The 24,443-nt window shown below is 44.4% G+C and overlaps 2 protein-coding genes across 10 annotated transcripts in view; one reads left to right on the top strand and one right to left on the bottom strand.

The window, feature by feature from the left end:
• Window positions 1-24,443, top strand: part of cacna1bb (calcium channel, voltage-dependent, N type, alpha 1B subunit, b) — a 234,243-nt gene that overhangs the window by 86,500 nt on the left and 123,300 nt on the right. For all 9 annotated transcript variants that reach the window (XM_080419994.1, XM_080419990.1, XM_080419993.1 and 6 more), the window contains one exon: window positions 1,273-1,460. In XM_080419994.1, coding sequence (XP_080276120.1) covers window positions 1,273-1,460 — 188 coding nt within the window. The remainder of the gene's footprint in view (window positions 1-1,272; window positions 1,461-24,443) is intronic.
• LOC308078507 (importin-9-like) lies at window positions 4,196-7,273 on the bottom strand (the record flags this gene model as incomplete). Its single annotated transcript, XM_080419694.1, has 1 exon — window positions 4,196-7,273. One exon carries the CDS (start codon window positions 7,271-7,273, stop codon window positions 4,196-4,198), a length of 3,078 nt encoding a protein of 1,025 aa, XP_080275820.1.

Genomic DNA, 24,443 nt, shown 5'->3' with positions numbered 1-24,443 from the left:
CCCCCCCTCTACACCAAATCTCTTTGGCGCAAAATAGCAGATCCACACGCTCACAACGTGTTGCATCGGCTATGTTCGCTGAAAATGACATGCCCAGAATAGGGCCAGGACCCCAGGAGGCTAGGGTTCATGCGGTTATGTGTGTGTGTGTGTGTGTGTGTGTGTGTGTGTGCGCGTGTGCGTGTGTGCATGTGTGCACGTGTGTGAGATCAGGATGCTTGCAGTGGTGCGAGCAGTTTTGACAGCTTGCTAATGTACAGTATGTGTGTGAGTTATTTTAGTCGCACACGCACACAGCAGGATTTGATTAAGATGAGCAGCAACGGTACATCTTTGTAGCTGAAGGCTGCGGTTTCTCCCTCCCTGTCTCTCCTGTGTGTGTGTTTGTGTGTGGGTGTTAGAGAGAGAGAGAGAGAGAGAGAGAGAAGCGAGAGAAAGCGAGAGGACATTGTGAAAGAGTGAGTCATCAGCTGGACTAAAGGGAAAAAGCAGTTTATCTGAGTTGTGGTGTAAATATATTTCCTTCACCACTTGAACCCCAGAAGGGAACGTTCGCCACAAATAGCAGATCTACAAGCTCACAATGCGTCACAATCTCATTTAACTCTGAGAGGGTACAAAAGGAACTACATAGACCCGTAAACACAGGATTTTACTGTGTAGAAACATATATATAAATAAACATATAAACATATATATATAATTATGTTGATTGATCAATTAATTCATCATTAATTCGATTAATCTCAGTAGAGAGCAGTAATCTGCTCTCTCAGTCCAGTTAGATGATTATTGTGTAAATAAATGTAATTGTAAAAATTAACCCTGCATCTGGTCAGGCTGCATTAAATATCTTTTAGGACATGTACTATAGACTGTCTAATATGCTTGATATTTATGTTTGGGCAAAGTTTAACAAGGGAACCAGGGGACCTGGTACCGCCAGACGCCTAGTGGTTGAAATCTGAATGGCCGGAAATCTGAATGGTTTCTAAACTACGTCATGCTAAGCTTGGCCAATCAAAAAGAGGGACATGTAGGAAAACGTTTTCGTCCATATATGGATGAAATGGGGACAGACAAAGCCTCATGTAGGCCTGACCCCCTGGGTCTGTCAAAAATGTGTCAAAAATGTATCCAAGATATGGACACAGCTATGTGTTGTATGACGAAGTAGCCTACGTACATATATATTTTTGTTTGTGTTCACAAATTGAACAGAACCCTGGCCTTGATCATTACCCCCTTTCTCCCTCCCCCCCGCTCTTGCAGGTGAGAGGACGGAAGAGTGGCCGTGTGGCGATGAGCCCCCGGCCCGGACGTGTCCCAATGGAACCGTATGCAGGACTTACTGGCCCGGACCCAACTTTGGCATCACCAACTTTGACAACATCCTGTTTGCCGTGCTCACGGTGTTCCAGTGCATCACCATGGAGGGATGGGTGGAGATTCTCTACAATGTGAGTCTACCTTACCATAACCACCTAACCATGTGACCTCTTAACCGCAAAAAATGTTTTGCTGTTTGCTAAGTAAAAAATGTACTTGAGTAAAAGGACAAAAGTATTGGCATCAAAATATACTTAAAATACTAAAAGTAAAAGTACTCGTTAGGCAGAATGTCCCATTTCACATGTTTTCAAAATGTATAGACATCTTTTGAAAATAGCAGATCTACAAGCTCACAACGCGTTGTGAGCTTGTAGATCGGCTATTTTCAAAAAGCCAAATTATATATAGGGTTGAAGTGGTTAATGTATGTTTTGTAATAATAGCCTATTCATAATCCTAGTAACTAGTAACTTAAGTTTCCAAATAATTGTAGTGGAGTAAAAGTACTATATTTGTCTGAGATGTAGTGGAGTAGAAGTAAAGGAAGTAAAATACTCCAGTAAAGTAAAAGTACCTCAACATTTTACTTAAGTACAGTACTTGAGTAAATGTTACTTTCCACCACTGCAAAAGATACAAAGGGACATAGCATAATCTGTCGTTGTTGAGGTGTTGATCAACATGCTCGTTGAAGTCAGCATGCGTCTGATGAGTGAGAAACATAATGAAGGAAAATATAAAGCCTGAGGTTGATAAGAACACGGAACTGGCTGAAGGATAACAATTCGTTTTCCACCTCATTACGAGCAGGAATAGGCTCTATGCACAGCAGTCATATTGGAAGGAAATTGGGCCCCTTCCTTACTCCCTTCACAGGTGTTACCAATGATACTAATGAAGGCTCTGTTCCATTTAGTGTAGCCTAGCACAGTGGTTCTCAAACTTTTTAATTTCAAGGACCCCCATAACTCTGAGAGTGTACAAATGGAACCACAGGTCCATTTGGTTCCATTTGTACACTCTCAGAGTTACACACCTGAAAGGGGCCATTTGGAACCCCCTCAAGGAACCATGAGGGTCCCTGGACCACACTTTGAGACCCACTGGTGTCTCCAGTGAGCCAACATGCACAACATCAGCCCCCTGGACTCTGTTTGACCAGAATGGAACAGAGCCTTCATTAGTATTAGTGGTAACACCTGTGAAGGAAGTAAGAAGAGGCCCAATTTCCTTCCAATATGGCTGCTGTGCATATAGAGGCTATTGTGTGCAGAGAGAAGGTGAGTGGAAATGGTTAAAAACACACGCTCGTTCTGTAGCTTTGGTAGCTGCCAGCTCAACTTGGATCTGTGGCAGCAACAAACATCAGATGACGCTGGCTTAGTGGCTTCCATTGAAAGTGAACGGTAGACTGTAGCTTTGTATCTGCTACTGTATGTGAATGCAACATTAGGGTTAGTTCCTGTATGTGTTGTGTTATGTGTAGTCTGGCAGTAGCAGTAGTCTGGTGTGTGTGTGTGTGTGTGTGTGTGTGTGTGTGTGTGTGTGTGTGTGTGTGTGTGTGTGTGTGTGTGTGTGTGTGTGTGTGTGTGTGTGTGTGTGTGTGTGTGTGTGTGGCAGAGCTCCACTGCAAAGCGTCAATGTGTCATTTTGCTTTCTGCTTGGATGGTTAGGGAATTGTAGCTGGAGCTCTGGACAGTGTGTACTGGTTCACAGCGCACGCACACGCGCGCACACACGCACGCACACGCACACACACATGGCATGCTCAAGTGCACCTGCACAGAATATTACACTAGATATGAATCAATGTCAGCGCTGCCAGCTGCCACTACGCAGCCAAAAGCAGGTATTGGACAATGAGATTCTGACCTATGCAGGCTTAATAGCACACAGCTTCACCACCCAGAAGCTCTAAGTCAAAGTATTTTCTTATTATCGGAGAGTAGGTATATACTGTACAGTATGTTTTCTCTTTAAATGCAGACCAGACTGCTTCCGCTTTGACGGAGGGTCAGTTGCGCCGTCAACAGTTCAGTGCAATATGCTCTAATATGTTCTAATACAGGGGTTCCCAAATGTTTCCATGCAAAGGACCCCCAATAGCCATAGCCTCTTGGCTATTGCAAAATTACTTGGAAAAAAAAACTCAAGTTCACTAGAGCTTGTAGATCTGTTTTGGAAAAACTGTTGACAATTTTGACAGTAATGACATGCCCAAACTAGGGACGCCAACAATCTTGTGAATTTAATTTGAATTGCAATAATTATTCAAATGCACCTACAGTATCATGGTCAGAGAAAATATTGACGTGCTTAGAAGGAGCTGATAAGCAATCCCCGCAGTTCCTGCAGACACCAGAATTTGACACTTTGACACACATTGTTTACGGGTGGGAAGTCTGCCATCTAACTAGAGTTGGACACGCCCCAGACACGCCCCCAAGGTGCATGCGGCTTCTGACCATTCACTACCTTGTGCCATAGATCGTCTAAATATTGCCAATTTGAAAGTGTTGTTTTTTGTCTAATTTCTTATACAGAAACACAAAAATAATGTGTTGAATTACAAATGGGATACGGTAAAATAGTCTGTTCATATACATTTTAAAAGGTCAAAGCCACCCTCCTAAAGCCACCCTCCCATATCAGCCTCCCGTCTTCAGTCCTTCAGCTAATCCTATTGAGATGCAGAGAAAACAGGGCAGTTATAAGTGCATATCTTCCCCCAGTTCCTTCACCCCGTCAAACCCATCATACACATATTTTGTTTTGTGTTGATGTTTTGTTGCATAAATTCTTCATAAAAATATAAGTGATAGGGCTGTTGTTGATAGGAGAGGGGATTGGTGAAGAGGGAGGGCTAGAGGCCTACAGACCGCAGGGCTTGTCTCTCGCTGTCGTTCAGGTGGCCCGAGAACATGCTGTAACAGGGCTGCTGGGCGAACTGCGTCAGGAAGTCTGTAAGGTAGGCCAGGAGGTCAATCTGATATATGGGGTCCTTCAACGCATCCGGGTCACCGTCCTCGTCGTCCTCATAGAAGTCATCGCCATATTTGTTGGAGGCTATGGCAGAGAGGCCTTCATCCTCTTCATCATCATGATCCTCCTGGTCATCCCACATGCCGCTAGAATCTTGACTCCAGTCGGCAGTGTTGGCCCTGTTGGCATTGGCCTCTATGACAGACGGCAACTCATTCACGATCACTTTGAAGACTTTGACGAGCAATGGAATGGTAGTCCACCTCGCTGGGTTCTTGGCCGATTTGGAGCGCGTGCGGATGCCCTCCTCAGGGCTGAAGATCTCCTCGCCCTTGACAACGATGTCTTGGAGGCGCTTGTCATTGGTGTTGAGACCGTGCTGCAGGAGTTTGCATAATGCTACCGTAGTGACTTTGCCCTCGTACTGTCCATAGAAGAGGTGCTGTCTGCTCGTCCACTCCGCCATGACAAACTCCAGAGCAGGCTTTCCGGTTGGGCCAGGAAGACTGCACAAGAACTCTAACAGGGGCTCCAGCTGGGAGTGAACCAGGTGGGCAAACACCATGATGAGTGACTGCATGACGCTCAGCGCCTCGGCCTGCTGCATCTTGCTGAGGATGGCTCTGAGGATCTGGTGCAGCTGTTCGACCAGCTCTGCCCCGGCCTTGGAGATGAGCGTAGACACCAGCCTGCCCACGAAGGTGGCTGTGAACTCTGAGGACCTGGGGTCCAGCAGCTGGTTGACCACCTGCATGACATACCAGAGGCCACTGTTCCCCTGCTCATCCCTCCACTGGCCTATCTGCTCCAGTGCCACGGATACGTAAGCCCGCAAACACTCTCCCCCATTCTGCATAATGGTGTTATCATCCGTGCGTATCGTGCACTGTGCCACGAGTGGGAAGGCCTGACACACCAGCATCTCTGACAGAGGAGGTTTGGTGTTGCGCACCACAGTGGTCAGGATGTCTATGGACACAGCACAGAGTCCAGAGGGGACTTTGTCGGGAGGAGCCTGCATGATGCTGACCAGGGTGGGGATGAGTCTAGTCTGCATGGGGCCTTGGCACTCCTCCACCTGGGCCAACTCCTTAAAGATGTCCTGGGCCAGGGACGCTACCACAGGGTCATTGTTGTGCTTAAGGAAAATGTTGATGGTGAGTGGGCAGATCTTGCTCTCAGCGCTGGCGGTGAAGGTTGCGTTCACGGTACAGATGATGCACAGCGTCTCCATGACCAATGTGAGCACCTCTGAGCTGAACTGGTCAGCCAGCTGCACCAGTCCCTCTAGGATACTGGGCAGGAAGGGCTGCAGGACATGGGTGCTCTCGGACAACTTCAGCTGATCACAGTACCCCCAGATGGCCTTGACGGCAGAGATGCGGACGGAGGGGGGCTGGCTGTCGTGGAGACCGCTAACGGTGGCCTGGAGTAACTGCTGGATGAGCTCTGGAGACATGGTCGCCGTGAAGTGGCTGGCTGCCCACAGAGCCCGGCCGAGCAGGAAGGGAGACGCCGCTGGCAGGTTGAGATCGGCCAGGATAACGTCGACCAGGAACCTGTGCGTGTCAAACTGGATACGACCAGTCTTCACATTCTCTGTGATGGTGGTCTGCATTGGGCCCAGGGCCAACATACAGGCCTCATGGACCTTCCACCAGTGCTCATTGCCACTGTTCTTAGCCTGCTCTACCTCCTGAAGGTGTTTGGTTGTCGCTGCTGCCAGAGCCACCGCACTCTCATTCGGGAACTCCGTAGCAACAGCCTGGAGCAGGTCCTGAGCGGAGATCCTGACTGAATAAGAGACGGTGTCATCGTCCTCATCCTCGACAAACTGCTGGGGGTTTTCTGTCCACACTTGAATCTGCTCCTCCGTGATCTGCATGTAGAGGATGATGTAGTAGATGAGTTCAGGCAGGGCTTTCTTCACTGTGCTCTTGAACTTGTTGTTCTCCAGCAGCGTGTCGACAAACTCAAAGATGCTAAACACCAGATTCTCAAAGCCCAACACCTCACCATCTGAGTCTACAACAGGGTCCTCCACTTCCTCTGTGCAGTTGACTTCAGTTCTCACATAAAAAGATGCAGTCTCAGTCAGAGTATTCCACACAATTGGTAGTATCTGTTGCATAGAAGACACCATGAGGCTGGGGAAGTTCTTCACCAAAGCTGTCACCGCCTTAAGGACCTCCATCTTGAGGCTGAAGTCAGAAGAGGGTCCATCAGGCATCTGAAGGGCCTGCACAAAGGCCTCTGTGAACTGCTGCACCACTGGGAATATCACTGCTTTAGCTCCACCCTTTTCAAGCTCTTCAATGGCACAGATGAGGTTGGCACACGTGGTTAAGATCTCCACTGCTCTGGAGCGGGTACGTATACTGTAGACCTCGGCCATGGTAAAGATCTTGTACATCTCGGGTAAAATCACAGGGGCCACCAGTGGCATCTGTGCATCCGTCACCTCCCGGGTGAACTCTGTGAGGACGCTCATGGCTCCGTGCACGGCGTTTACATCTCCGCTGACCAACATGTCCATCAACAGGGTGAAAAGCTGCGGCCATGCCTCGGGCCAGTCCCAGTGGGCGATGGCTGACACGGCGTACGCCACGCTGGACTGGACCTTGCCCGTGGCCTCCCGCAGACCCCCGGGGAGCAGCTCCCTGATGGCGGCTTTAGCCCTGTCGGTGGTTTCTGGGGGCCTGAACTTCTCTGACTGGGAACACCAGTGGGTCTCCACATACTGCTTCAGGATGACAGATGCCAGCTGACGGAGGGCGAGAGCTCCCCGAGGGTCCACTGTGAGTTCTGCCAGGTGAACACCAAACTCTTCCGTCACTTCCAGCACTTTGACCTGCTCCTCCGCAGCGGCGCGCACCTCTTGAACCGGCGACAAGATCGCCGTCAGAGTCTCGATCAAAGCCTCTTTCAGGCCTTGTTGAACTGCCCCAAACGCACTCATCCCTGCCGTGTTCTCACCACCACGGCCTGCTTCAGTTCAGTCCAGCACTCTATGCACTCCACTGGTTTCACACTGGTAGTGTGTGTGTGTATCTGTGGGTAATCTCGCCAACCACTGTACCACTCAGCGCCAAACTACTTGTGCACGTTGCCAGTATAGGCCAATGAACAATGATCAGTCACTGGTAACTGTTTTTACGGTGTGGCTCTGTAGGATACAGAGCCTTCTACGAGAGGTTCTGTTTCTGTCTGTGAGGTAACTTTATTTTATCATGGAAGTCAATGGCGGTCGCATCGGCCTGAAAACATGGCCAAATATGGAGTCATAAGTTATAGATACATCACAGATGACTGACATCACAGACTGGCTACATGAAGTGTGAGATCCAGATGAAGCCACGCCATTATTTAGACCTCATCTTGTTTATCTCCACAGTCCGAAGGCGAGGGTAATCTCGCGGCTTGTCTCGCAAACCACTGGGCCGATCAGCAGTAAATTTCTTTTCACACATTGTGATTTTGTATGTTTGTGTGTGAATATTTTTCACATATTAGAATCTAGTATGTGAAACATTCACACACACACACACACACACACACGCACGCGCGCGCGTGCGTGTGTGTGTGTGTGTGTGCTAGATGTTCAGATGTTTTTTTGTACTAGATGTTCAGATGTTCAGATGCTACTCCAGTGGTTCTCAGACTTTCATCTCAGGTCACCCCTGTGAATAACTTTTTCATCCACGGCACACCTGAATGACATGGTTGCTTTATAGCACCTTACATTTATGTCATATTACGCTACGTAAATATGTAAATCTTCCCCCCTAAGATACAGTTTATGTCATGAGGGAAACTTGAGAGAATAATTTTTTTTCCCATAATTTCTATAATTTAACCACTCTGGGGGGAACATTCGTCAAAAATAGCCGATCTCCAAACTCAAACTGAGCTTGAAGATCGACTATTTGTGACGAAGAAATTTGGTGTAGATCAAAAACGAACGTGCAGCAAAGTGCAAATTAGGTCCGTTTCACTTAGTATAGCGGATCTAAGTGGTTAAACTGAAGTGATATATGGATAAATTCCAAATATTTTCAACGTTTTCTGAGGCACCCCTGGACTTGTGTCACGGCACCCTAGGGTGCCACATCACCCACTTTGAGAAACACTGGTCTACTCTATACTATACAACAGTCTATATACAAGTACAGCCAAGCGCTGCTGTAATTGTCCCCATGAGATGAGAATCATGAAAGAGCTTTTCCTCTGATTACATCACCGGAGCAAAGGTTTTGGCAATGAGACAGCGAATGGGAACACAGTGCCACTTTGAAGTGTGTGTGCTCATACGAACTGATCTAAGCGGATTAAGTTGAAAAAATGGCAACATCATCCTTTGAGATTAGCAGCAAACGGGTTGGTTGGCAGTTATTCCTGTCTGAGATACCGCTTGCTTTAAACAAACTTTGCACCAACTGTCTCGAATCGTGGCTCCCCGGTGGATCATTTAACACTTTTCTCCATTCCTTCTTTCCCTCCATCTCGTCTTTCCTCTCCTCCACCCCATCCTTCAGTCCCTCTCTCTCTCCGTGTCTCTGCTGAGACATCTGTAGGTTTTACTGTCTCATTACGCTAAACAGCATGGACTCTCACCGCTGTGATGGCAGAGAGTGCCGCTTTATTCTCGGCTGCCTGCGGTCCTCTTAACTTTTCTCTCCTGCTGCGCAATACCATCTCTTTCTCTCATTTGCCAATTTGTCATATCTGCCTTTGTAACACTCTGATCTCCGTCTTTTACATAATATATCTGCCCAGCCCACCCACCCATCATCCATCCACGTCCATTACCTTGTCTCTGCCGTGTGGCTCACCGTCTCTTCTCTCTGCAAGAAGTACTCAGATGTTTTACTTTGAGTCAAAGTATGTGGCAGTCGCTGCTTGGTCTGGGAGGTGTAGTATTTTATATATTATATATACGTATATTCTATGAGCTTGTAGATCTGCAATTTTTGAATTTGTGCAAATCTTTGAATACATATATGTTTTTGAAACAACAATTTTAACTCAAATCTTTGCTTCTGGAGGATTTGCACAAATTTTCAAGATTTTTCGAAAATAGAAGATGTACAAGCTCATAGCGCTATGAGCTTGTATATCTGCTATTTTTGAATAGCCAAAGTATAAAATAATGTTTTTTATACTTTGGTCGGGAGAGTGTGTTGAAATTGCATTTTTGATCTTTTGGCAGTACTACTACCAGGCTACATGAATTTTGGTACACCAGTTGGGTAATGGCCATGCCCCCGACACCTCCCAGGCACTATTCCAAGGTGATTTTCTGTTTTAAAGGGATAGTTCACCCCAAAAATTACTTTTTTCCCTATCGATTAGTCACCCCATGAAGACATTCCTAAGCCAATAATTTGAATGACCAGCGGACAGGTAGGCAGCGGTTCCGGTAGGAGACACAAAGGAGACTCTTTGTGTCTCCTACCGGAACCGCTGCCGGTCATCAAATTATTGGCTTAGGAATGTGACAAAAACTAAAACATATTTATGAATTCAAGTCTCCATGGGGTGACTAATCGATAGGAAAAAAGTCATTTTGGGGGTGAACTATCCCTTTAAGTGGGACTCCCTTATTTTTGGGACTCCAAAGCATTTCCTGACAAACGTTACATTAGTGTGAGGTTAAGGTTAAGCATAATTAGTTATTTGTGAGGTTAACGGTTAGGGCTGAGGTTAGGTTTAGGAGTAGTTTTTGTGGGGTTAACATTAGGGTTACGGTTAAGTTTAGGCATAGTTTCTGTGAGGTTAAGGTTACGGTTAAAATAAAAATGTATTCATTCGAATAAGCCCCATTAAATTTGACTCTGGAGCGTGTACACATTTAACACACAAAGTTACAAATGGATAAACACTTTAAACATAAACATTTTACTGCGTATAACCCATGTGTGTGTGTACAGTAATGCACAGTTTGTATACATGCATACTGTTTGTGTATGCAGTGTGTATTGGAGCAGCGAAGCGTGTCTGCATTTGATGGTATTCATTAATTTACACACGGCCAGTACACTGATGTTGGTTCTTACTAACGCACACATGCACTCTCGGTGCAGAGGTCAATAGGTTAAGAGGGTGGGGGGGTGGGGGACGATAAGACAATCATAAAACCCATCAGGGAGGGACACACTCCACTTTGTGGATGATATATACAGTGTAACGGCTCCAAAACCGTTTCTGAATCAGGGCCCACTTGACAAGCTCAAAAGCGTTGGCGTTCGTTCGGGTCCGACCACTAAGTGGAGCTTTCTGACAGCCGACCAATGAGAGACACAGATTGAGCAGATTGGAAATTGTGCCATCTTATAATGAGCAATTCATTATTATTATTATAAGGACCAATTATATAAGGATAAGGTTGACAATTGAGGAAAAGCTGCTTTTAACCACTTAAACCCAATTATGCTTAGTTTACAAGGGTCCCCCAGGGGCAGGGTTGCCAGATCTGCTTATTATTATTTCCCCGCAAGATTTTATTTGAAAATAGCCGATCTACAAGCTCACGATGCGACGCGTTGTGAGCTTGTAGATCGGCTATTTTCAAATAGCTGATGTATATGTCAAAGTGCTCATGTGGCCCATAGTCGCTTCTTTTGGGCTGGTTTTCCTAGACCTGGTTGCCTGTTTCTCTCACAGAATCTGGCAACACTGCCCAGGGGGCTGTAGTTTTTTTGCCCTCTACACCAAAATGTCTTCACTGAAAATAGCAAATCTACAAGCTCCCAACAGGTCGCAGGCGCAACACATTTAGAGCTTGTAGATCTGCTATTTTTTTGCAGAATGTTTGCCTATAATGAGATGTCCTGAAAATAGTGACGCTATAGGCTTCATCTGTAGCAATACCTACAGTAAATACTCACGCACAAAATATACTACTAAAAGTCAAAGTATGTAGAATTTTCCCATTTCACAATCATGTTATTAACTAGTTATGCATTAACCCATTCAATCCGGGAATGCGTCTGTGTTATTTTAGAGCATTTTTTAGCTCTGGTTTTGTTTTATGCTTTGGGCTAATACTAGAAAATTGCAGATATACAAGCTCATAGCGCGGCGTCGAGTGCCGCACTATGAGCTTGTAGATCTGCTATTTTTGAACATTTGTGCAAATCTTTGAATGTATATATTTTTGAAACAACATTTTTAACTCAAATCTTTACTTCTGGAGGTCACCTGGGACAAAATATTTTACAAATATTCGCTTTAAAAAATATATATTCGAAGACACAAATTTTCACGATTTTTCTAAAATAGCAGATCTACAAGCTCATAGCGCGGCTATTTTTGAATAGCCAAAGTCTAAAATAATGTTTAAAGCGGTTAAAACCTAAAATGACAGCTGCTTAATGGGCTAACGTGTCCATCTCTATAATGTCGCAGCTGTTATAGGTTAGGGGCTAAATTTATGTCACGCAATAGTAGCAAAAAATTGCCGATCTACAATAGCCTCGCGTGGCCAGACTATATAACTGTGTGGATATGAGTCTGGTGCTTCTATGAGGACGTTTTTTTTCCCAAGGGGCGGGATCAAAAGAATGGCTCTGGACACAATTGGTTAGACCTATACAACCAACTACCAATTACAGTCTCCCATATTTGAATACTGGTCACCCCAGACTTCGGGAGCAGGAATTGGATTGGTGCCAGACCTGCTGAGAGCATTTTTTTTTTGCACTAGCGATTTTGTCTGGTACAAGCTCACTAGATTGGCTATTTTTTGGGGTATTTTTTTAAAATGTGGAAGGTTTCTGCCCGACAGCGACACTATGCTGATTCTGATAATGTTGTCAGAGCTGTGCTTTTGTCGAAAAGGTAATATACGGCCCTCCCAACCCCCTCCCCCCCACCGCTGTGTCCTTTAAGTCTCTAGGCCATGTGGGGGGGGGCTGTCACTGATACGATGCTGTCAACTCAGCTGGAGGCTTGGCCACGGGGGGAAAATGATTTCACACTCATGCAATATTATTCTGTCATTTGCTGGGTTGTTTTGTTGTGAAACATCTCTCTCTCTGTCTCTCTCTCTTTAGCCTCGGAAACCCATGCTTTTTTTTTTGGTTACAAAAGAAAAAAAGCCTGGGCGAACCATGCAGGAACGATGGTCTTAGGACCTTGTTATCTCCTAACCAATCAGAGTGCAGAGGGGCGTCGCTCTAAATTTGGTGACGTCAGCGTGCTCCGTGCACAGGCCGGGGGGGGGGAGGGGAGGGGAGGCGGGGACATAGATTGGTGAAGCAATAGGAAGCCCCGCACGAATCCGTGCGGCTGAGTTTGGATCCGCCCTTAAAGACCATCGATTGGGCTCGTTCTCTCAGTCTACTCTCTCTTGCGTGCGAGTCTCTTGTCTTGTTGCTTTGCAGCTGTAGCTTATTGGTGATGTAATTCATTGCTGATGAGGGGGGGGGGGGATGAATACAGTACAGTATTTGAACCTTTTCTTCGAATTTTTGCTTTTTTAGGATTGCAAAATGTAGTTTCTGAACTTCTGTGCGCAGGATTAAACATAACATCTCATGTCACTTTGCTTTGCCTCTTTAAATAATTGATTTAACCGCTTAAACCCTGTATACTTTGTTGACCGGTGTCCCTCTTGGCTCTATACTTGGTCCCCTCTGTGCCGCGCTACGAGCTTGTATATCTGCTATTTTTGAATAGCCAAAGTGTAAAATAATGCTTTTTAGCTCAAATCGAAAAATTACACAGATGCGTTCCAGGTCTCAATAGGTTAATCATCCAACCCTAACCTTAAAAAAGGGAAATTAATTCAAGGATTAAATCAGGTCATGATGGAGAGACTCCATATACAGTAGGCTGTTGTGCACCAGAACAAGTGATGTTGTCACGCCCTCTCCCGTCCGTCCGTCCGTCTGTCTGTCTGTCTGTCTGTCTGTCTGTCTGTCTATCAGCAGAAATGCCATAAAAAAATACACACAAAAAAGGGAAAACGGTTGATTTACACTGCGCCAGCTGTGCTGCCTATTACTCTGTGCCCGTTATCGTCAAAGAGATAACTGCTGGGCATTGGGGGTGGTTCCTTAGCGTTGATAATTTGGCAATCTTCATTTCATGCCGTGTGATTTTATTACATTTTCTCCGTCTCGCCGGGTGCCAACAAATTGGAACCAGCCCTAATTATGACTGCTGTGTCATGTTCAGGCTTTTTGCACCGCCAAATACTGTCACATTCCAAGTCCTTTCGCATATCTTCAGCCTTTAAAACCGTATTCTTACTCGCACAAGCGAGCAATTCTGGCTAATTCTGGTTATTGAAAAAAGACTGTATTGTAGATCTTAACAAGACTAGGTCAAAACCAGTGGTGTAAAGTAACTAAATACATTTTCTCAAGTACTGTACTTTGTACTGTACAATTTTGAGGTATTTTTTACTTTACTTGAGTATTTCCATTTTTCAGTACTTCTACTCTAATCTCAGAGGAAAATATTGTACTTTTACTCCACTACAATTATTTGACAACTTTAGTTACTAGATACTTTGCAGATATAAATTATTATATTATAAAACATACATTAACCACTTTAGCCCTATTTTATACATAGGCTATTTGAAAATAGACAATCTACAAGCTCACAACGTGTCGCGATGCGACGCGTTGTGAGCTTGTAGATCATGAGCTTGTAGAAACATGTTAGTACTTAAGTACTGTAAGTACTCGAGTAACATTTTGAATACAGGCCTTTTACTTGTAACAGAGTATTTCTGCATTGCAGTATTGATACTTTTACTTAAGTAAAACATGCGAGTACTTTTTCCTCCACTGGTCGAAACCTAGTACAGTATATGGCTGGACCATCCTGCTACCATAATTGGCGGCCACACTCATGGAGTGTACACGAGTGTATGAAGCTTATGGCAGACACATGGCCCAACTAACTCCACATTTTCCCCCAAAATTCCTCAATATTCTGCCTGTGTTTACAGCTGCTTCCCATACCGTTACTGTACTTGCAGGATGTACAATCAATAACAAACGCATTATGCCCCAATACTTATGCAAATCACTTCGCCAGCTGCAATTTACTTCCTGATGGTTCTTTTAACAGCCAATCATCATCATCTGCCACAAAACCTCAGCACCTTCGTTCCCCTGCAGAGCACACAGAAACAAGCGCTGCCCAGTACAGTACGTACAGTACAGTACAGGTAGAGGTACAGGACAGTACAGTACAGTACAGTACAGTACAGTACAGTACAGTACAGTACAGGTACAATGCAGGTACAGTACAGTACAGGTACAGTTACAGTACAGTACAGTACAGGTACAGTACAGGCACAGGTACAGTACAGTACAGTACGTACAGTACAAGTACAAGTACAAGTACAGGTACAAGTACGTACAGTACAGTACAGTACAGTACAGCACGTACAGTACAGGTACAGTACAGGTACAGTACGTGCAGGTACAGTACAGTACGTACAGTACAGGTACAGTACAGGTACAGTACGTGCAGGTACAGTACAGGTACAGTACAGTACAGGTACAGGTACAGGTACAGTACAGTGCAGTACAGCACAGTACGTACAGGTACAGGTACAGGTACAGTACAGTACAGTACGTACAGTACAGGTACAGTACAGTACGTACAGTACAGTGCAGTACGTGCAGGTACAGTACAGTACAGTACAGTGCAGTACGTGCAGGTACAGTACAGTACAGTACAGTACAATACAGTACAGTACAGTACAGTGCAGGTACAGTACAGTACGTACAGTACGTACAGTACAGTACAGGTACAGTACATGTACAGTACAGGTACAGTACGTACAGTACAATACAGTCCAGGTACAGTACAGTACGTACAGTACAGTACAGTGCAGGTACAGTACAGGTACAGTATGTACAGTACAGGTACAGTACAGGTACAGTACAGGTACAGCACAGGTACAGTACGTACAGTGCAGTACGTGCAGGTACAGTACAGTACAGTACGTACAGTACAGGTACAGTACAGTACGTACAGTACAGTGCAGGTACAGTACAGGTACAGTACAGTACGTACAGTACAGTGCATGTACAGTACAGTACGTACAGTACGTACAGTACAGTACAGTACAGTACAGTACGTACAGTACTGTACCTGTACGTACGTACGTACAGTACAGTACGGGTACAGTACAGTACAGTGCAGTACGTGCAGGTACAGTACAGTACAGTACAGTGCAGTACGTGCAGGTAAAGTACAGTACAGTACAGTACAGTACAATACAGTACAGTACAGTGCAGGTACAGTACAGTACAGTACAGTACAGTACAGGTACAGTACATGTACAGTACATGTACAGTACAGTACAGTACAGGTACAGTACATGTACAGTACAGGTACAGTACGTACAGTACAATACAGTACGTACAGTACAGTACAGTACAGTACAGTGCAGGTACAGGTACAGTACGTACAGTACAGGTACAGTACAGGTACAGTACAGGTACAGCACAGGTACAGTACGTACAGTACAGTACAGTGCAGTACGTGCAGGTACAGTACAGTACAGTACGTACAGTACAGGTACAGTACAGTGCAGGTACAGTACAGTGCAGGTACAGTACAGTACAGGTACAGTACAGTACGTACAGTACAGTACGTACAGTACTGTACCTGTACGTACTGTACAGTACAGTACAGTACAGTACAGTACAGTACGTACAGGTACAGTACAGTACGTACAGTACAGTGCATGTTCAGTACAGTACGTACAGTACAGGTACAGTACAGTACGTACAGTACAGTACAGTACGTACAGTACGTACAGTACAGTACGTACAGTACGTACAGTACGTACAGTACAGGTACAGTACAGTACAGTACGTACAGTACAGGTACAGTACGTACAGTTCAGTGCATGTACAGTACAGTACGTACAGTAGAGTACAGTACGTACAGTACAGGTACAGTACAGTGCAGGTACAGTAACGTACAGTACAGTACAGTACAGTACAGTACAGTGCAGGTACAGTACAGTACGTACAGTACAGTGCAGGTACAGTACAGTACAGTACAGGTACAGTACAGGTACAGTACAGGTACAGTACAGGTACAGTACAAGTACCAGCACAGTACAGTACGTACAGGTACAGTACAGTACAAGTACAAGTACAAGTACAGTACAGTACAGTACGTACAGTACAGTACGTACTGTACTGTACATACAGTATTTACACAATACTACCTACATAGGAAAATAAAGTCTCTTCTTCACCAGATGCAATTTAAACACTGTGATGCCTGCTCAGAGTCATATTGTGTCTAACATACACATCTCCTCTCTCATCTCAGCTGTACCTGGGCCCTAGGTGTATTCCAATCAACCAGAGTGCAGTGGCCATCACTCCAAATGTTGTGACGTCAGGGCTCTCAATACTGCACATTGGGGGAGGAGGAGGGGTGCAGGGCGGGCGCACAGATCGCTGTGTGGGCGCAGGTGCTATGTGGGCGCGGGCGATAGAGCTGAGGCCGCGCGCAGCGCGGCCGAAGTTCTAGTTATATGAAACTGGAGGGCTTTTAGTTTGAAACGACAGATGCAGGAAGCGGTGCAACCCTATCGCCAGAGGAAACGTTGTCATTGAACGTTTCTCCAGAAACATTCAATGACAACGTTTCTGAACCACAAAAACGTATTTTTTTTAGGTACGTTGCATTTCAACGTTTAGGTATATGGTTAGGTTTAGGGGTTAAGATTAGGGTTAGGATTAGGGTTAAGGTCAGGGTTAGGCATTATAGAATTTTCCTGGAACTCACAAGAGAAATGGTTGTTTTATGGTTAAAAGAGATTTTTAGAGGTTTACAATTATGAAACGATTGGGGTTTAGAGGTTAGGTTTAGGGGTTAGGGTTGGAGTTATGCCAGATTTATAATTAGTCGCACGCCGGTGTCAAGCACCGAAAATAGCCAATCTACAAGGTCACAACGAATCACTGCGTAACGCGTTGTGACCTTGTAGAGTGTCTATTTTCGGTTGTTAAAAATGGCAAAAACAATGAAAAACTGGCATTCAGAAAATTGCCGTCCTACAAGGTTTATGTCCTAACAATCATAGCCGCGGGAAGACCTTTTAGGTTAGGGGTGCGGTATGCGCACCTCATGCACGCGCGCGCAGCAGTTCTGGGCGGATTGGGTTCGTTTTTTCCCCAGTTTTTGGTTTCTTTATTTCGGTTTTAGGGTTAGTATTAGGGTTAGGTTAGAGTTATGTTATTTAATTCTTATTTTTGCCTGATTTTACCGATTTATTATAATTAAAAAAAAAAAAAAAACAGCACCCCTACTTCCCGCGGTAGTGCTCACAATTATAGTATAGTAATGTGTGTGTGTGTGTGTGTGTGAGAACATGTGTTGTGGCTGTGGTTGCCATTTGTTTCTCAACTCATTATAGCTGCATGAGTCATGGAGTCTGTACGCACCTTGACCTTGTTGCCATGGCATTGTGCGCTGTCAGGGCCATCACACACACACACACACACACACACACATACACACACACACACACACACACACACACACACACACACACACACACACACACACACACACACACACACATACACACACACACACAGGGCTTGTTAAATACTCCTAGAAGTAGAGAGGAACATATAGGCCAACCATGTGTATTGGTGGACTATCACTGAATAATACCCCATGGCTAATTGAAGCGCCGCTGTGCGTGTGTGTGTGTCTGAGCGTGCGCACACCAAATGTGCTCCTAACGATTGGAAGATGAGGAAAATCATGGAAGGTGGTGACATTCAGCAACTGATGAGCTCACAACCTTTATGTGTCAAATATATGTCTTTCTGTTCATGTCGATTTACTTTGTTTCTTCTATCCCTCAGAGAGAGAGAGAGAGAGAGAGAGAGAGAGGGTTTATTTGTCACTCATACAGGTACAACTTACAAGCAGTGGAATGTTGGTGTGACATAGTCCACAAGACTGTTTGTCATAAGCAATACAATACAACAAGATAATAAGAATAGTACTGGACTGTTACAGTACAGTAACATAGCTCTCTGGAAGGTTTCGTTTCTTGAGGAACCGTGCTTCTTGTGTTACCATAGCTGTGTAGCATCGTTACCATTCCTGGACCCCAAAGAGCTGTACAATTGACTTAGAGTCTTCATCGCAGCAGGAATCTAGCATGATGGCCTTTTTATGGTCAGTCGGAGAAATCCTGTGCGTGTGTGTGTGTGTGTCTCTCTCTCTGAGCATGTCTGTATGGATGATTGCATTGTTAACCCAGCGTGGGAGTACGCTGTCTCATTGCGATTGCATGATGAATGACACCAAATTATCTGGCTGTTTTCCTTTTTAATGCTGATTATTCAGAATGCATTCTGAACAATGGCTAGTACCCAGTGTTGGCTGTAATGCACTGCAATTACAATTTAGGCATTTAGCGGACGCTCTTATCCAGAGCGATTTACAATAAGCAAGGTAATTAATCACATACTGTACATAGAATGCAGTGTATTGTGCCTCATTTAACTAGGAGGATACCAGGCAAACTATGAACCTAGCATCTGTCTATCTAAATAACATTCTGCACTTTGAAAATATAAGATATCGGGTGAACAATGATCCCAGCATCTGTCTATAACATGCCGTCTAAATCACATTGTTAACCCATTAAGACCTGAAGCTGATTCTAGAAATATCTTCTAAATCCCAACAGTTTTCTGAAAAACGTATGTTTCTATAATCAGTGGTTCTCAAACTTTTTCATGTCAAGGACCCTCAAAATGATATGTATTTGACCGCGGACCCCCCATCTCAAAACATTTTGTTCCAGGGACCCCCCAGAAGCAAAGATTTGAGTTAAAAATGTTCGCTTTAAAATAATATATATTCAAAGATTTGCACACATGTTCACGATTTTTCATAAATAGCAGATCTACAAGCTTACTCGTAGCGCGGCACCGAGTGCCGCGCTACGAGCTTGTATATCTGCTATTTTTAAATAGCCAAAGTGTAAAATAATGCATTTTTTTTTTTGCTCATATCAAAAAGTGACACGGATGCGTTCCAGGTCTTAACTAAGATGCAATTTAAATGACATTCTTCATAATTGTGGTCGAGGAAAACAGATCTAAGAAACAAAGGAGATGAGAACGAGTGACCAGGATATTTCTGCATAGTAGCCAGCTCAGACAGCATTCCATCCTGTTTTAGCTGGTCTAAGTTAGCAAGGGGGGGGGGGGGGTGGGGGTTGTAGGGTTGGATCAGGCCTTGAAGGTCATGCCTTTGGTTGCCTTGTAGGCCTACATCAGTGCACTGCAGTAACACATGGCTGTATTCACATTACATTTGTCAACAACGCAGTAATGTCATTGCTGTCACTAAATTCGGTAATCACAGTTACTAATCAAACAATTACGTAATTTTCTTCTGCCTTTCAATTCATGCACATTCATAGTGCTCACTTGCACAACAATCACTTATTATTTTGTGGCAATTAATAGTTGTAGTATGTGGTGTTTTATATTTTGAGGCAGTTATAGCCTGCCACAAGTGGCTCCTTTTTTTTCCTTTTTTTCCTCCTTTGGCTCCTTTTTTTTTTTCAATTTTTTTTATCCCACGATTTTGTAACGATTTGTGTCAATTGCTTATTATTTAATCCCGGGCGCTACTCTCCCTCTGCCAGCCTAGAGGGCTACCGACTGCGCCACCGTGACCCCACTCTTTGGCTCGTTGCTTTCTTAAAAGGCATTGCATCGTTATTCGTTATGCGACCGAGCCTTGTTCTTGCCACCACGTGTTTTGTGAAGGACTCTCTCTGCATTGGAGTGGATTAGAGTCATAGAATGACTCCATATCCAAACCACCTGAAGGCAGAGATAAAAAATCCATCCAGTCTTGTAATAACAATCCATGCATATGAGTCACCCACATGCAGTGCATAAAAACACATGGAAACGCATGTTACAGTAGCACATACTGTACATTAGCACATACAGTACAGCCAACACGCACACAGTACAGTACAGTACGCACACACACAGGCGTACACACATCAATGCTACGACATGCAGAGTTTCACATGTTTCACCCTCAAACATGCACATACAGTACTGTATACTGTATGCACGCGTGTGTGCACACACACACACACACACACACACACACACACACACACACACACACACACACACACACACACACACACACACACACACACACACACACACACACACACACACACACACACACATGGAGCAGTGCCATGGGTATGTTTGTCTGACAATGCCAGCAGACATGTTCATTAAAGGTAACCCCTCCCCCCTGCCAGTTCTGTCATATGGTACTGTAGATCACAGTGATGGATATGGACCTCTGTGCTGCATAGGAAAACCCCACCTAGGCAAAGGCATGGCCACGTTTTGTATAGCCAACAAGCCAAGGCAAAATCAATGTGCTTTGTATAAAACATTAAGCAAAGGAAACGCATTTTAACAGGACATTGGAACATTAGCAAAAAAGAAAACGTACAAATACAAATTACAGTGCAGAAGAATAAAATAAAAAATAATGTATATTGGCCAACAGTAGTATTTTGATTCTTTGACGTACAGGGAGCCAGTGAAGGATTTAACCCATTTAGACCGGGAAAGAATCTGTGTCATTTTTTGATTTCTTTGGGCTATGCAAAAATAGCAGATCTACAAGCTCATAGCACGGCACCGAGTGCCACGCTATGAGCTTGTAGATCTGCTTTTTTTTTTTTTTCGTGAAAGTTTGCGCAAATCTTTGAATATATGTTCACCTGTTTCCTAGGCTGTGTGTTTTCCACTTCCTGTCGATTTGATCCAATGAAATCCAATGAAACTGGTCAGATGACCAATGATATCCAATGAAATCGACAGGAAGTGGAAAACACAGCCTAGGAAACAGGTGAATATATATATATATTTAAAGCAAACATTTGTAACTCAAATCTTTGCTTCTGGGGGTTCTACAAATGTATTCTAAATCCTAACAGTTTAAAAAAAATACAACTTATGTTGCTGTAATAATAATATATCAGTGGTTCTCAAACTTTTTCCATGTTTTTTTTTCAAAAATAGCAGCTCTACAAGCTCTATGAGCTTGTATATCTGCTATTTTTGAACACCAAAGAAATCTAAAATGACAGATATGTGTTCCCGGATTGAATGGGTTAAGAAAAACTGGAGTGATATCCTCCACCTTTTTGGTATTAGTAAAGACTCGAGCAGCAGCGTCTGATCGATTTTTTTAGGGAGACCTGTAGAGACACCGTTACAGTAGTCAAATCTATTGAAGGACAATGCACAGACAAGTTTTTCAAAACTCTGTTGAGACCTTTAATCCAATATTAAAGATGACCTACTCTACTGTATGTCCTCTCCTCTCCTATGAAGTGTTGTGACGTTGCAATAATTGAAGCTGTATCTGTATTGCACATTTTGTACATCACAATTTACACATAATGTCTTCATCATTTTAAATGTAATGCAAAGGAGGAGCACACAATTATGAAGAAATAAAGTGGACCCTGGGGAATAAAATGGGTGTTTTAATTAATTAACACATTCCATGCCAGAGTTTAATCTCATAATGTACTCACCAGTGCCAGCGTTTTATTGTTGTTTTTTTGTTTTTTTCATGTCGCCACAGACCTCGCTAAATAAGTTAAAAGTGCGCGTTCATTTGGTTCTAAACACACGGCGGATCCGTGAGAAACGGCCAGCGAAAATAGTTTCCAAATCCGTGCCGCCATCTTGAAGATACAGCCGATCAACGTTAAACAGTGATCAGCGAGGAGAAAAACAACAACCGAGAAAATCGAGTTTTAAACAGGATCCCAGACAGGAAGCGGATACGATCGAAAAAACCGGAACCCGAATAATTCTGTTTCCGACCGGAAACCGGAAACGGAAATGGATCAAAAAAATTCGGAAAGTGCACCTGGGGCAAAATCAATGGGAATCGGCGGTTCGCGTAGATCTACGCGACTGGCACGCTGCGGCTTTAAATAGGTTCGCGTAGATCTACGCGATTGGCATTCAATGTGTTAAAAGACAAATTAAGAATAAGAAAATGTGAAAATGTTATCCATCATGCATCGACAAGTGCATAGTGTGTGGGATGCATATATGTAAAATTAGTTACTCTGACTTTCACATCAGGGACCTGGCAGCGTTTCAGACTTTGGAAAACATTTACACAAGCTCAAACTTTGTCGGCCCTTCCGCCTGTGTTTTCTAATAAAAGATGAACCTGTGTCGACAGCAGAGGAAACCTTCCATTCTTGCCAGCTTGGCAGCTTGCAAAGCTCTTGCAACATCGTGCATTTCCATTTTTCCACTTGTTTCATAATGTTCTAGCGCGGCACCAAGTGCCGCACTATGAGCTTGTAGATCTGCTATTTTCAAAAAATCTTGAACATTTTTGCAAATCTTTGAATATATCTATATTTTTTAAGCATTTTTAACTCAAATCTTTGCTTATGGGGGGTCTCTGGAACTAAATATTTTTGAGACGGGGGTCCGCGGCCAAATACATAGAATTTTGGGCGTCCGTGACATGAAAATGTTTGAGCACCACTGATTATAGCAACATACGTTTTTTCCAAAAATATATTATATTCAAAGTTTTGCACAAATGTTCATGATTTTTCCAAAAATAGCAGATATACAAGCTCATAGCGCGGCACTCGGTGCCGCGCTATGACCTTGTAGATCTGCTATTTTTGAATAGCCAAAGAAATCTAAAATGACACAGATGCGTTCCCAATCTTAAAGGGTTAATTCCTCCCCAGACGTTTTGTGTGTTGTCACTGCTGTCCCATTGGGAGGACGTAGAGCCTTCGTCCTACTCCTCTCGCCCCAACACTCCCTGCTGACAGGTGCGGCCCCCCAGCCCATAGGAATTACATGCAGGGACAAATATCACCCTCCCCCACCTGGCTTCCCTCCTCCGAAACAAGGGCCTATTGTGTTCCTATTGACGCTCGACAAAGCCGGACGCACCGCGGTGGATTTTGAATGTATGAGGAGGACAGGAGGTGCTACATCCTCCCGGCGGGGGCTCCTCACTGGCAGTTGAGCCAATAGCAGGAATGTGTGGGGAAGACAATAATTGGCGTAACGACTACATGGAGAATAAAAAGACATTCTGACATTCTCAACTTACCGTTAAAATCCATCGGCCAATGTTCATGCTTTACACTTAACACAACAGAGCAATCTCTTTTTTGCAATTTTTCTCCTAAATCATCCATGTAGTATCCTCAGATAGCCTTCATGAAGAGAGGATGAGGAAAAGTAGAGGAGTGGAGAGAGAAAGGGAGAAATTATGGGGGGGGGGGGGGGCTGGACTAAAGAGATTAAATATAAGTTATCTAATACTGTTAATGTATTCAAACACAGAGAGAGATGGAGAGAGATGGAGAGAGTTGGGTTAGATGATCGGCTGCAGAGACAGACACAGAGAGACGTATATGAGATGGAGATGGGGGGGGGGGGGGGGATTAGAAAGATAATGAAGAAGTGAGAGTTAGAGAAGGAGAGACTGACACTGACAGACCATGAAGTAAAGCGACACTTAGACGCTGAGGCCCAACATTTATCCTGCTGCACGTCTGACAGCTGAGACAGCAAGGATAAGGCTGGCTCTGTGACACACACACACACACACGCACACGCACACGCACACGCACACACACTCGCACCCACATTCGCACACACTTGCACATAACGCAGATCTCCAGCCCACTGACTGAGCCTGCCAGAACTCCCCATCACAATGACATGTAGCATGTGGCAGTGCTCTGACTCTGTGTGCTTCACACGGCCCATTAGTCCCCAGGTCTGTCTCCTGCTTGTACACTGTTGTCAACCTTTCACTTGCTTATGTTGGGTTTGCACACCCAAAATGTGTGTGTGTGTGTTTGTCTGTTTATTTTTGACAGATCCCCATTAACTGACGCCTTAACCGCAGCTAGTCTATATTACAATCGGCGTGTTTCGCGCATGCGCGGCCCCGTGCGGTCTTTTGTTTGTCTGAGTGTTGTTATCCGACAGTTACACCAACATTGGTTACCCATAGAGGCCAGCTTCTTTTCCTCACGGTTCCAA

The sequence above is a fragment of the Gymnoscopelus braueri genome (assembly GCF_963280865.1).
Source record: "Gymnoscopelus braueri genome assembly, chromosome: 22".
NCBI classification, from domain to species: Eukaryota; Metazoa; Chordata; class Actinopteri; order Myctophiformes; family Myctophidae; genus Gymnoscopelus; species Gymnoscopelus braueri.
Note: the sequence above shows the minus strand (reverse complement) of the source record. Positions and strands in the feature narration are given on the sequence as shown.